This window comes from Cynocephalus volans, chromosome 8, assembly GCF_027409185.1.
Source record: "Cynocephalus volans isolate mCynVol1 chromosome 8, mCynVol1.pri, whole genome shotgun sequence".
NCBI classification, from domain to species: Eukaryota; Metazoa; Chordata; class Mammalia; order Dermoptera; family Cynocephalidae; genus Cynocephalus; species Cynocephalus volans.
Genome location: NC_084467.1, coordinates 126,921,618 through 126,934,973, shown reverse-complemented (window position 1 = coordinate 126,934,973; position 13,356 = coordinate 126,921,618). Strand labels below are relative to the sequence as shown.

At 30.0% G+C, this 13,356-nt stretch overlaps 1 protein-coding gene across 2 annotated transcripts in view; it reads left to right on the top strand.

Moving 5' to 3' along the window:
- The window catches only part of KIFAP3 (kinesin associated protein 3), a 141,523-nt gene that overhangs the window by 103,326 nt on the left and 24,841 nt on the right, over positions 1-13,356 (top strand). For both annotated transcript variants that reach the window (XM_063104396.1, XM_063104397.1), the window contains exons 18-19: positions 3,628-3,817; positions 9,762-9,861. In XM_063104396.1, the coding sequence (XP_062960466.1) occupies positions 3,628-3,817; positions 9,762-9,861 (290 nt within the window). The remainder of the gene's footprint in view (positions 1-3,627; positions 3,818-9,761; positions 9,862-13,356) is intronic.

Genomic DNA, 13,356 nt, shown 5'->3' with positions numbered 1-13,356 from the left:
AGAGCTGAGAAAACAACCATAGTGTTTTCATTGTGAACCTGTAAACAGTAGTACACATGTTAATCATTATATTAGTCATAGAAATAAAACCTATTGTTTTATAATATAAAAATACTTAAAATTAGAGTAAAATTATTTTTTAAAAAATGACAGTACAATCTATATCATTACTACTATTTTTTTAGTCTTATAATGTTAAGAGATGTACTGGTTCTGTAGTATAATTCAGTCGTAAACTGATAAAAGAAGGTAGGAAAAGATTTTAAAGAAATGTGTAGGGGGTAGTATTATTACATTTGGTGCTAGGTTCTGTGCTAACTCAGTGCCCTAGAAAATCGGTTTTACCAAGAGAAGGTCAAAAGTTAGCCATGGATGCTTGTGGATACTTTTGGTTTGTGTGTTTGGACTTTTGTCAAATATAGTGGATAGTCTCTTTATTAAAAAACAAAAACAAAACAAAAAACTCAGGCTTGTGTGTATAAGTTCATAATAAGAATATCGCTGTGATATAGGGTGATAAGAAGGCTGAAGTTCGAAGGGCTATTGTTTGTGAAGAAACTCCTGTTACACATTTCTACTTTTATTAGAGGTAACTTTGTTATGGTTAAATTAAGATTTTCTTACAAGAGGGTATAAGATGATAACTCAGTAAGCAGGAATTTTTTCCTTTATGCAGAGCATTACTTTCTACGTTAAGTACATTTTATGTATATATAGTTTAAGGATTTATTGTTATTACCTACCTCTGTAACATTTCACAGGTATGGGTAGAAAAAAGTTTTACTCGTAGTGGAATAGTATACCCCATATTTTATATACTTTTGGCACCTGACTGAATTTTAACTCTCATTCTCACACTAGGAAATCATACTCATGAAACTTAAATTATAAAAAAACTATCAGATCATACATTTTCTGTCACTTTTCTTGAATACCTCTTTATTCAGATAATTCAACCAGATTTTAATTTTTCTACCAAAATGTAAAGTTAGTTTTATGCCTCTTGCCAAGTGAAACAAGCTACTATTCTTAAAGAAACAACAGCACTCAAATTAGTTCATTTTTAATGTAGATTTAATAGGATTTTTAATATTATAAAGCATATTCTGAGAATTTTGGTGAGCTGTGACTAATTTATCTTTTAGAAAAAAGCCAATTAATATGGAGAATTTCTTGTCCCACATACCATTTTTCTTTTTGTTAATGCATTAAATGCTTTACTTCAGTGGTTATAATAAGTTCATCTATTCTTCCTACCGTAAGGGTATGTAATCATTCTTTCTAAATAATCTGGACATTTGTAATATGACAAAAATAGCTTTTTGCAGCTATCTTTGAGCACAAACGAAGAGCCACATAGGGAACCAAAAAGCGTACTTTTGAAGTCATGAATTTTAAACAGGTTCAGTGTTATATTTAGCATTTAGGCTAAATTACTTTGAAGCTGATCACAGTGCCTACATGACATTAGCAGGCATGACTTAGTATTTATTTAGTTTTGGAAACCCAAAGTGAACCACCAAAATCTGGTGCCAACTAAACTACTTATAACAACACCTCTGTGCTTATTATTTTTTTACTTCCTCCTTTCCTAATACCCTCCCAAGTGTGGCTAGGCTAGAGAGAACATGATTGAGAATACAATGTGTTATGTAGTTTACTTACCGGACCAGATGCTACTTCTTCCCCATCACTACTTGGTCAAAAATTCAACTCATTCACATATTCTTAAAGCTGGAAGTTGACCTTGGAGGTCTTTATATTCTCATTCAATGAAGAATTCACTCTGCAGTGATCCTGACAAATATTCATTCAACCAGCTGTGTACCCTGGATCAAGTTACTTCAGGGTCTGGGCCTCATTTTCTCATTTGCAAAATGGCAATAATTATAGTACCTATTTTAGAGAGAATAATTAATAGCAATGGCTAACATTTATTAAGTGTTCTCAATGTAAGTTTTCTAAATGTTTTATATGTATTATCTCATTTCATCAGAACATTTTGTGTGTGATCAATGATTGGATGATTGTATAAATTACCATCACATCTAATCACTGTGACCACATCAATAATACCAACAAGGTATGGCATTTGGATTTATTGTTTATATCTGAATAATCAATTTCAAATATAGGTTAATATAGATATCTTGGTGTAAAGATCTTCAGTGGTTTAAATATTGAAATTTTATCAGTTGAAAAATAAACATTTGTAATTTTTTAAAGTAAAATGCAATCATTGTTTATGAAAGCTCTTAATTTTAAACAATTTAATTTTAAATAATTAGGAAATAAATAGACAACTAATATAAATGTTAAAAGATAACTATTAGAAAAGAACAAAAGAGTAATAACTTGGCAACAAAATTGCCATTAGCAGTACCATAGCCAAAAAATATCTTCTACCTTTACCAACTTTAGTTGAAAGAGAGCATCTATATATCTTCAGAAATGTACAGTATAGAACACAAAATCTGACAGATGCTGCTGCTAAGAGATTTATTAATAATGTGAAACAAATCGAACAAGTAAAATGTTAATAAGAAAATTATAATAATATTATATATATTATAAATTGTCAGATTTATTCTTATATCCCAGAAATTGATTCTATGATGATTGTTGATTTGTGTCTCAGCTTAGCCTGAAAATTTCTCAGCCTTTAACTAAAATTTATATTTGATTCACCTCTTAGTTATTCTGACCATCTTGACAGTACTATTGCCCAGCATCCCTCTAACTCCTTTTTAGACAGTTATAACCAAATGTGTTTAAAGATATGAGAGAGGAATTTAAAGCCAAGAATCCGGTTAGGATAATGAGAAATATCTGAAGCCTTCTTTTTCCCATCCATGCCATCATTTCAAGTGAATAGAGTAGTCAGAAGTAGCTACAACCTATGAGATAAGGACAGAGATAGATAGGTTCTGCTGTAGCTTATGGTAATTTGCCTGTTTGTCCTTCAAAAACATTTCCAAGAATTTTCTCTGTGACAAGTGTTACAAATACACCTATCAGTGAATAGCCACAGTCTTGCTCCTCAGGAGTTCATGGTTGAAGCAAGAGACAATTGAAAGAAATAGTGACAACTAAATAAAATAACATCATTATTTTGTGGTTGGAATAAAATTAAATTCAATTTTGCTATTTATTTTCCATAGTAAACCATTTCAACAGTAAAAAGTACTTTAATAGTGCTCCCCCCACCCTGCTCTGAGTTATCTACACTAAAAGATTTAGCAAAAGATGTGATTTTAATGCTAACCACCTGTCCTTAGTGCCACAAATAATCATAGATGCAAGAACTCTTTGAAAGCTGAAGTCTGTCTGATTGCTTACCTAAATTCTGGCAATATTTAGATAACATTTAAATAAGAATTTGTGAAATTTAAACTTTTTCCAGTATTTGCCAATCCCATTAGTGATTGATAATCCAAACAGAGACTTCTTTAATGTATGCATTTAGTTGCTTTTTGTTGTTTATTTTATAAAATAATTCTGAAAAGCTATTTTAATGTTCTCTCTGACCCAAATGAAGGCTCTCAAAATTCTCTTCTCGTGAGATAAAAAGCATTGCTATCTGAGTGCCAAGCTTATATAATAGCAGCTGACTGTTGTTTTCAATAGGAATATGATGAAGAATGGGCTAAGAAAATTCAGAGTGAAAAGTTTCGCTGGCATAACTCTCAATGGCTAGAGATGGTAGAGAGTCGACAGATGGATGAGAGTGAGCAGTACTTGTATGGTGATGATCGAATTGAGCCATACATCCATGAGGGAGATATTCTTGAAAGACCTGATCTTTTCTACAGTTCAGGTAAGGTGATAACCAAAGCAAAAATAAACAATTTGTGTACTATAAATAGGGATTTTGGTCTGCCAACCTTGCACCTTCCCAAGCTTTGTAAGCACTTCTTTTGTATATAAATGCTCTTGGACTGATGATTACAGATGTAACATCTGTACACAACAAGCAAACCTACTAACTCACCATAATTTTTTCCAAGTTAGTCTTTGATGTAATCTTTATAAAAAAGACTGCAGCCAGGAAAGTTAATCGCTCTTAAAAGTGTATTACTATCTAGAATAAACTGACAAATTCAAGGTTTCTGACTTCTGCTCAAACATGTAAAACACATATTCATTTTTCTTTATTCTGTGTTTATTAAATGTATAACTTATTAATTTATATTTTGTTTTTCAATGCATTTAATCTTAACAGTTTAATTTTGCCATAGTTTTGCTTTAGTTTTAAACTACTAAACTCTATTTGGTGACTGTTGGGAAGATTTAGATACTTTATAGTAATAGTTTTTTTCCTTCTAAACTCTGCTAGTGTTTTCAAGATAAAACTTAAGATTTACATAAATTTTACTTATATTGTAACCTTGTTGATTCTTCCATACTGCCTTTTTCCAGGGATGAGGTTGGTACAAAGATTGGTAAATTTTTGCATATTCTGGTTTTTAATGTTTTACTCTGTTGGCAATATTAATATTACTTCATTGAAGTCATTTAGTGCAGGATAAAAAGGAAAGGATTTCTAATTAAAATTGTAGCAGGATTGAAATAAAAAACATTAAAGTAGTTATATCTAATTAACGACTCACCTTTTGGTTTATGTTTTTCTACTGTGTATTCCTACTATATATTTAAGTGTTCTCAGTATAAAATTTCTAAATGTTTTGCATGTATTATCTCATTTTATCAGAACAATGTATGATCAATGATTGGATGATTGTAAAAATTATCATTCTGAAATTATTCTATTCTGAAATTCCCATCTAATCAGTGTAACCAAATCAATAACATTCACATATTCATTCATGTGTTTTCATAATTGTGTATTGTGCAAATATCCCATAGATACTATGCATTATTTTTGTTTGATATATATACTTGAATCCTAGAAAATTTATGCTTTACTTTGAAAGTTGAATAGATTTCTTACTAACTGAACTTTACAGTAGTTCTGAAATGCTGCTTTGTGTTTCAAACCAGATGTAGTAGATAATTAATTTCAACCAGCCAGAATTTCTTAGTTCAGTAATAGCAAGCAGCTGTTCCTTACATTTTCCGTATTCATGCAGTAAAATGATCCAAAATATATATAATACGAATTTTTTGTTATTAGAAATCAGAATAATCTCTGAATCAAATTTCTTGCTTTGAAGATTGATAACTACCTTTCAGCGTAAATCAATTACCAGTTTTCAAAACCCAATAAAACTATTAACCACTTAGGTATTCAACTTTATTTTAATACAATTAAATTTCAGAACAGATTTCTAAAAAGTTATACCACATTTCCGAAAGTAATTCACTTAATTTAACCTCTTAAAATGTAAATTGTAAATATTTTTCTGTGAGGTACTTTCAAATTTATAACTTACGCTTTTGTGAGAAAACTGAATTATGCATATTTTTATATACCAAAATTTAGAAACAGTAGTATCTGGTGGAAATAAGTTTAAGCATTTGAGGGGTGAAATATCATCATCAGATGTACTCATGCTTTTTTTTTGTTTAATACCCGTAACCTGATGATACGATAGACATTTGACAGTGGAAATTACATTCTGTAAGTTTAAAGATATAGTTCTTTTAGCAAGCCATCTATATATTTTTTTAGTTTATTATTTTACCTAGTTCATTTTCAATGAATAGTCCATGGACAAAGTGAATCTCTGTAACATTTCTTGATATGTTTCATGGAAATCAAAATAATGTCAGCCTCTTTTCTTTTATTGTGTACAATTGTATCTTCAGAAACATCAGATAAACTTGTAATACTTCAGATTTGTTTGAATGTTGGAGTCATCTTATTAAGCCCCTGGGTTTCTATGAAACATTAGGCTGCTTCTGATAAAAGCAGCTGTAGTAGCTTTTCAGCCACAGAGGCTAAATTAAATGGCCAATAATTCCCTGGGTCTTATCTTTTACTTTGAAATGAAATGGCATTTGTTACTTCCTAGTCATTATCGCCCTCTGTATTTTCACACTATTAAATATCACTCAAGATGTATCTGTTTCTCCTTTGCTTTTCTTAAAAAAAGAATCATAGCGTTGTCATATGAAATACAGGAAACTGGCACCTCCTTTAGTTATAGTACTTTTTCCCTTAAGGTCTAAAATATTGTAATCACTGATTAATATCCTTTGCTATCATGAAAATTAAGCTGTTTGCTTTATTCCTTTTACCCATAGAGGAAGTATATTATAACTTATAAAGCTGCATTGCTACTACATATTTCTAAATGACTTTTTACTCTTTTTATTGTTCTTTATCAATTGTGGTAAATCTTAGTATGTGAATATACTTCTGGAATATGAAGCTTATAATAGTTTGTGTCTTGGGATCATTGTAAAAACCATAGTGTGTTTCTATGATGTGTCTTATATCAGGTTTAGCCAGATAAGTTAAGATTTATCCTTTTAGTCATTTCTTTTTCTCATTTCCTACATTACTGACATCTATTTGTCCAACACAGTCACAATTTCACTTTTATCTAGTTCACCAAAGAGCCCAATATTATATTTTTATTTGACATTAAGAAATAAAAATAAAGTTTATTTCAGTAACAATATATAAGATACTGAGTTTTTGTATTTTTTACTTTTATTCACAATGTTTATAAACCAGATTTTTAACTGACTTTCAGAAATCAGAAGGTTGTTAAGTTACCTATGCTAACAATAAATTTGCTTTGGTTTCTTCACTATTCCATGATATACCCCAGTTTGTTTGTAACTGTCTTTATTGTTGTTACTTGGAGTATGTCAAAAAGGTATTATATAACTATGGTCCAAACGGTTTCATATAATTTAATATTCTAAATGTGTATAATACTCTGCAGCTTACAGAGTTCTCTGGTGTGTATCATCTCAGTTTTCTATTTTTTTCTGTCCATTTAAATGTTATGTGAAATTCTTTGGTTCCTTGTTGCCATCTTGGAAACAAGTTTAGAGTAGGAGATTAAGGACACTCTTGGATATATCTGGGGTTTGTAATCAAGAAGTATGATTCTTTTTTAGTATTTCCCTAAAAGAATTAATTTTGGATGCACAATGCTGAGAAACAAATAGATATTTCCAAAGAAGTTGAGGTGCTTGAGATGAGGCTCTAATGCAACTTTTATAAAACCTTATTCCAGTGAAGAAAGATTGCTCATATGTCAGGGCTGTGTAACTTCTGTCAAGCTGTAAAGAGCACCATAGAAGCTGCAGTTCACTGAATCAACTGCAGTGCCCTAAGATTATTAAAAATGAACTTCAGAAGTATGAATTTATTCTTTCTTATTCACATAAGATCAGGCTTATTATATTATTAAACTAGTTGTATTCTGCCTTTATAAAATTTCTGGCTGAATCTTTAAACTCAATTTTTAATTTGATCTCTATTTGATGACCTCCCAGTTTGTAGTTCCCTGTATTCTGTTTATCCTTTTTCTATTTATCGTTCCCTTTGAAGACAATTGGAGCTCTGAAGCAAAAATAAGATGTTGAGAATTTGATCAGTTTTTTTATTTAATTTCTTCCAAATCTGGCTGACTTCGCTAGGTCATGTTTCATAAATGTCAACTTTTTAAAACATAACTCTGTTATTTTCTCATTTTGTTGTATTTACACCTGAAATATTTCTGAGCTTTAAAATCTTTTATTTTACTGACATGCTGAATATCTTCTTTGCATTCATTTCAAAGTGTGGTATACATTTTATTTTGGCATTTTACATAGTTTTGTTCCTCTAAAACTGGCAGATTTCTTAAACCCTGATCCTCAATTATTTTGTTTTAATTTAACAAAGAAACTTGTTGATTTTTGTTGTCTCAACTTTATTAACTTTAGCCACATTTTCACAAAATCTTAGATCCATGTAAAATTGATTTTTTTTTTTTTTTAGCTGTTTTACTCTCAATCTATGGCATCTTGGCATTTCCCATGATTCCGTTTTTTGTAACTTTTCAGTGTTTAGCTGGTCTTTTGATTTCTCAAATCTTTACCTTTTAGTGGATGTAAAAACTGGACTAAATATGACTGACACTTTTAGTGGAAATTCAAGCTACCTCTTAAATACTTTAAATTTAGTAAAGTAATAAGACAAATACCAAAGGTGTCCATTAACAATTTAACAATTAAATAATAATACAAGTCAATAATATATGATGTGGAAAAAGTGGATATAAATACCAAAGTAGTAAAAGGGTCTATGGAAATACAAATTACCTCACTTATTCATTTGCCAACTCTATTACTTAGTTTTACCATTTACTCAATTTTTAATACCCTTACTCTTCAAACAGATGTTGTTATTTAAATCCTAGTTTTCAAGACTCAAATCAATTACACCTCTGCCTCCTCCCCTCCCCAAGTAGGATCTCCTATCCCCTACAGAACACAGTAATCCCTCCTTAGCTTTTACTGCCACTCATTCAGTACATAAATTCATTCCTGTTTTATGTCATTTATTAATAAATTATATTATTTAATTGCACCTTAAGAGTTTGTCTTATACTTCACTTAAACTGAAATTCTTAAAAACAGAGATTATATATTGCAATTTTATATATTTCCCACAGGACCTAGCACATGTTATTATGCATATGCTAGGTGTAAAATAATCATCTGGTGACTGAATATTTTGCCTACTATGTGCCAAATTTATAAACAATGTGGTGGGTATGATCTAGTCAATATTTATCTAGAGGTCACTCAACAACGCAGCATACTTACTGAAAAAGAAACTTGGCAAGGCCTCAGAACAAAAGTCATCCAATAATGTATTTGCTCACACATTGGACATCCATGAAACGATCATCACTTAGATCTTTTTTCCTCAGATCCTTTTTATTCTTACTCATGATTCTATCAAAGATAGGTTATCTAGATTCTTAGACTGGAACAAATGAAAAAGTAGTATCACTCTAAAATCAGCAAAAAGTAATTAAAAAAGGCTCAGATTTAGCAAAAGAAGCACTTTATAAGCAAAGAAAAAGAACTCAAAAAGCATAGAAGTGTAGAGTCATTTAGCACGGGTAGTCAAATATATCTGATAACCCCTAGAGCATGACTGTGTTTTGATATTTATAATAAAGGTCAAGTCATCAAGAAGTTAAGTTATATACAGTACACCTTTTTAAGAACACAGGGAGTATAAACTATATTTATGAAGATTTCTAATATAAGTTTAATTTTTGGCACTGAAATTTTCAAGCATTGCTTATTTAGAAATCCACTTATTTGATATATATAACTTTCTAATTATGTCACACAAATGAAACTGTCTGGATATAAAAGTGTGAAATATACTAAAGTATTGCTGTTTACAGCACCATGCTATCTAATGCCTCTTTGCCTTTATTCAAGCAATTTCCTTAGCCTGGACCATCCTTACTGTCCCTCCCTACTTAACCTCACTTATCCTTTCCTTTGTCTGTCTTCTCCACAAGACTGGAGGCTACTTGAAGGCAGAGACTTTTCTTATTCATTTCTGTACTATTGTACTACCTAGCACATGCTAGATACTCAATAAAGCTTGAATTGTTGTGTTAAATTGTTGTGAAAAAAACACTGAAGTACATATGGTCTTCTGTTCATACTCCCATAGAGAATAGCATGTCATGCTAACATTTTTTTTTCCAGATTAAGTACACAGGTTTTTTTCTTATTGTGCTGCTCGATAGGGTACGTTTTTATTTTTTGTTTTGTTTTCTTATTCCCTACAAATATGTTTTACCAGTTACCATTTTCCTTCTTTCTAGATGGATTAATTGCCTCTGAAGGAGCCATAAGTCCAGATTTCTTTAATGATTATCACCTTCAAAACGGAGATGTAGTTGGGCAGCATTCATTTCCTGGAAGGTAAACAGTATTCCAAGAAATGTATGGTATTTCTTTGTTTTTGAAAGCTAGAATTTTCCTCAGTCCTCATTTCTCTATCTTTTTCATTAAGGGGGAAAAAAACCTCAATCTTTTCAAGAACATGTTTGTTTGATTTTAAATTAACTTATGTAGTCACATTTCCTATGGGGAAAAAAAATGGAGATCATAGATCTGAAAAAAAATGTGCTTCCTCACTTTGGAAAATACAGACTGTCTATTAAAATAGACAATACTTTTGCCAAATTATGAACACAGATTGTTTCCTGAGTTCTTTCCAAAGCCAATAAAATGTAAAATGAGAACACAAGACATGTATTTTAACAATTACTCAGACATCTCTGTTTTCAAAAGTTGATGTTTTTATTAAATTGAAGACTTTTCCTACCTAGATGACATGCAAGTGAAATATTTAGGGGAAAAAAAATCTGACAGGCCTGCATTGTTATACAATTATAATAAAGTTCCCCACAACAGATATCCAGCTTCATTACTAATGGTGTCACAGATTTTTAAAATCTTGCTAGAAAGTGCAAACAATATTTTTCTCTTTATATTATTCCTAGAGTTGTAATATTTTTAATTTAGGTTGACTGTTGAAATTTCACATTAAGCTAGTCCAGTGAATAGGTACAGTCTTATTTTCCCTTAAGCCTATTTTTTTTCTTTAAATTATTGATTTAATTTCCTCTCCTAAAATTCTACTTTTCATTAGCATAAGTTATTTTCCATTTGGGAAATATGTTTGTGTATTTTTTAAATTAACAATACAATTGTGACCAATATGCTATAACTCTTAAATAATCACTTGTAATAAACTATTTTAATCCAATAATAATTATAATAATTTCAATCATTACTGATAATCTATTGTGGATAATCGATTTTAAAAATATTCATCTTATTTATTTTAACCTGTACAGCAACATTTTAAAGCATATATTATTGTATCCATTTTACAGATGAAGAAATCAAGGCTCTAAAAATTTAAGTAACCAACTCACATAAGTAGGATGATAGAGCAAAAATATGAACTCAGGTCTATGTGTCACCAAAGCTTATTGGTGCAAATCAAGCAGCATGTTCCAGTACAACATGCTGCCTGATCTGGAGAAAACAAAACATAGTACAGTGACTTTTGAGCTTTTTTGACCACAATCCATATTAACAGAAATCCCTTTCATATTGCAACCAAGTGTTCACATTCATATTTGTTTATATACACGTATCTACCTATATACATATACGTAAAACAAAAATTTCTTAAAATGTTACTTGCTCTTACTACCTGTAATACACAATGATATGTTGTTTTAGTCTATTCATTTTTTTAAATGCAGATTACAAACCAGTAAGCTGATTTCACAACTCACTGATTATCACGATGCAAAGTTTAAAAGCACTGTAAAATAACATAGGAGTATTGCGTGAAATGCAATAACAATATGTGTAGTTCAGTTTTCTGTAGTGGACTTTAAATAAATAACCCTTTAAAAATAGTTTCAGCTGGATACTGAATTGTCATAGTAAGAAACTCCTTGCCTTAGGAAATAAGGCTAAACATGGTTAAATACTAGAAAACATATGGCTTTTGATTATTTCTGATGCTTGTGGCTATATTAGCTATAATTATTTAGATAGAGGCTCTGTTTAATCATTATAAATACTAACCTCTATCATGTGACAATTCACTGTACAAATGTTTTCTGAAACATAATTGGAAAAGGAAGAAATGATTTGGATATGTGATCTTAATATTTATTTCAAGGAATTTTGCTTATAGCATTTAAAAGATTAATTATTCTGCCATTTATGTTTCACTATGAGCAAAATATCATTTTTATATCTCCAGCAGATGCTGCCAATCTAAAGATTTAAGTATTTTATATTGCTACATAATGCTAATCATGTATTACTTATTTGAGAAAGTAATTATTTTCTTTTATATATATATATATAATTATGTGACTTTTAAGGTACTAAACATTTTCACTAAAACTGAATATACAAAAGAATGATCTTATGAGCTCAATTCAGCCAAAGCTCTCATTTCTGGTTTTCAAAAATGGTCATTTTATAAAACAATAAAGTTTTGAGAGATAGATATATTCAATGACAAAGATTTCAGGATTTCCTTCCAAAGGATTTCATTCCTTAGTTAATTTTTTTTTAAAAAAATGGTTTTTGGAAAATCCTTTAACTTTGTTGCTCATTTTTTTTCTAAGGGTAAAAATGTTTAATAGCTTCTTTTACTTCATAGAAGACACATCACAGTAATGTTGACTTAAAGGATCAGTTAATAAAACATACTGCAGGTTATTTTTCAAATCAAAAGAGTAATATACATATTTATTAAAATTATTTTGATTTGAGAATTCTTTGCCCTTTAGGAAGAACTTCCCCTGAGAAAGTCAAGTTTTTCATCTCTTGTCTTTTGTAATTTTTCAGGTCTTAAGTCACATTACTGTATCACTTTTTCCATTTTATTTCCAGAAGAAATAATTTACAATGAATTTCCTCAATTTTTTTTTGTAGGTAATAGATCAAATGAAAAGGGACTGTAAATTATGTCAGAAGAGATAGAAAGTATATAGTACAGCCAAAGATTCATAGCTCTTTTCCACATTCCATTTTGTTGACCTACTTTGCAATCATTTACTTTTTTTCTTTTATTCAATCGTTTTTCATTGGTTAGGATTCTCCTTCTTATAGGACTTCTATGTTCTTCTTTGAGAGTACCAACCCATATATGTTAAGTCTGGCATATTTGTTAATTCCGCAAAAATTTAAGTATTTTATATTGCTACATAATTATTCACATATTTTGGTATGATAGTTTTGCTACATAATGTCCCAGATGTGAAATTTTAAACTAGTGTCTACCTTTCAGCCTCTGATATCCAATAGGTAAGTTTAAAGCTCATTAGATTAAATAACATTGACTCGAAACACTGTTTATGAAATTTTTCATTTTAATTGATTTAAACATAATAGTATTTTTTAAGAAATCCAGTTCATGAAATAGAAGTTATTGAACTATCTTTATCTCCACTGTGAATATGAGAATAAGCAGACTTAATGGACAACATGAAGAATTTGAGTTAATTACAAAAGAATTATATCTTAATTGAATTTTAAATATTGAAAAAGCTGATACTCTAAGTACCTTTAAAAAGAGGAAATGTTATCTATTTGGAGTTTTTTTTTTGGTTCTTTGTTTCCTTCTATATATCAAGGAAATAGTCCAGATGACTTATGAATTCTTTTCCTGCTCCTGTATCATATGTCTTTGATAAATAAGCACTATTAAGTTATCTGGGAAAAGACTAATAAAAGATTAATGTATAAAAGGTGAATTTTTATCATTACCATTGTTTTTAATTATTTGAGTGACAATAATATGTGTGATGAAACTTGAAACAAAATATGACAGTGCCAATTGGCGTACCCTTCAGCCAGCTTTCATAGCTTTTCAGT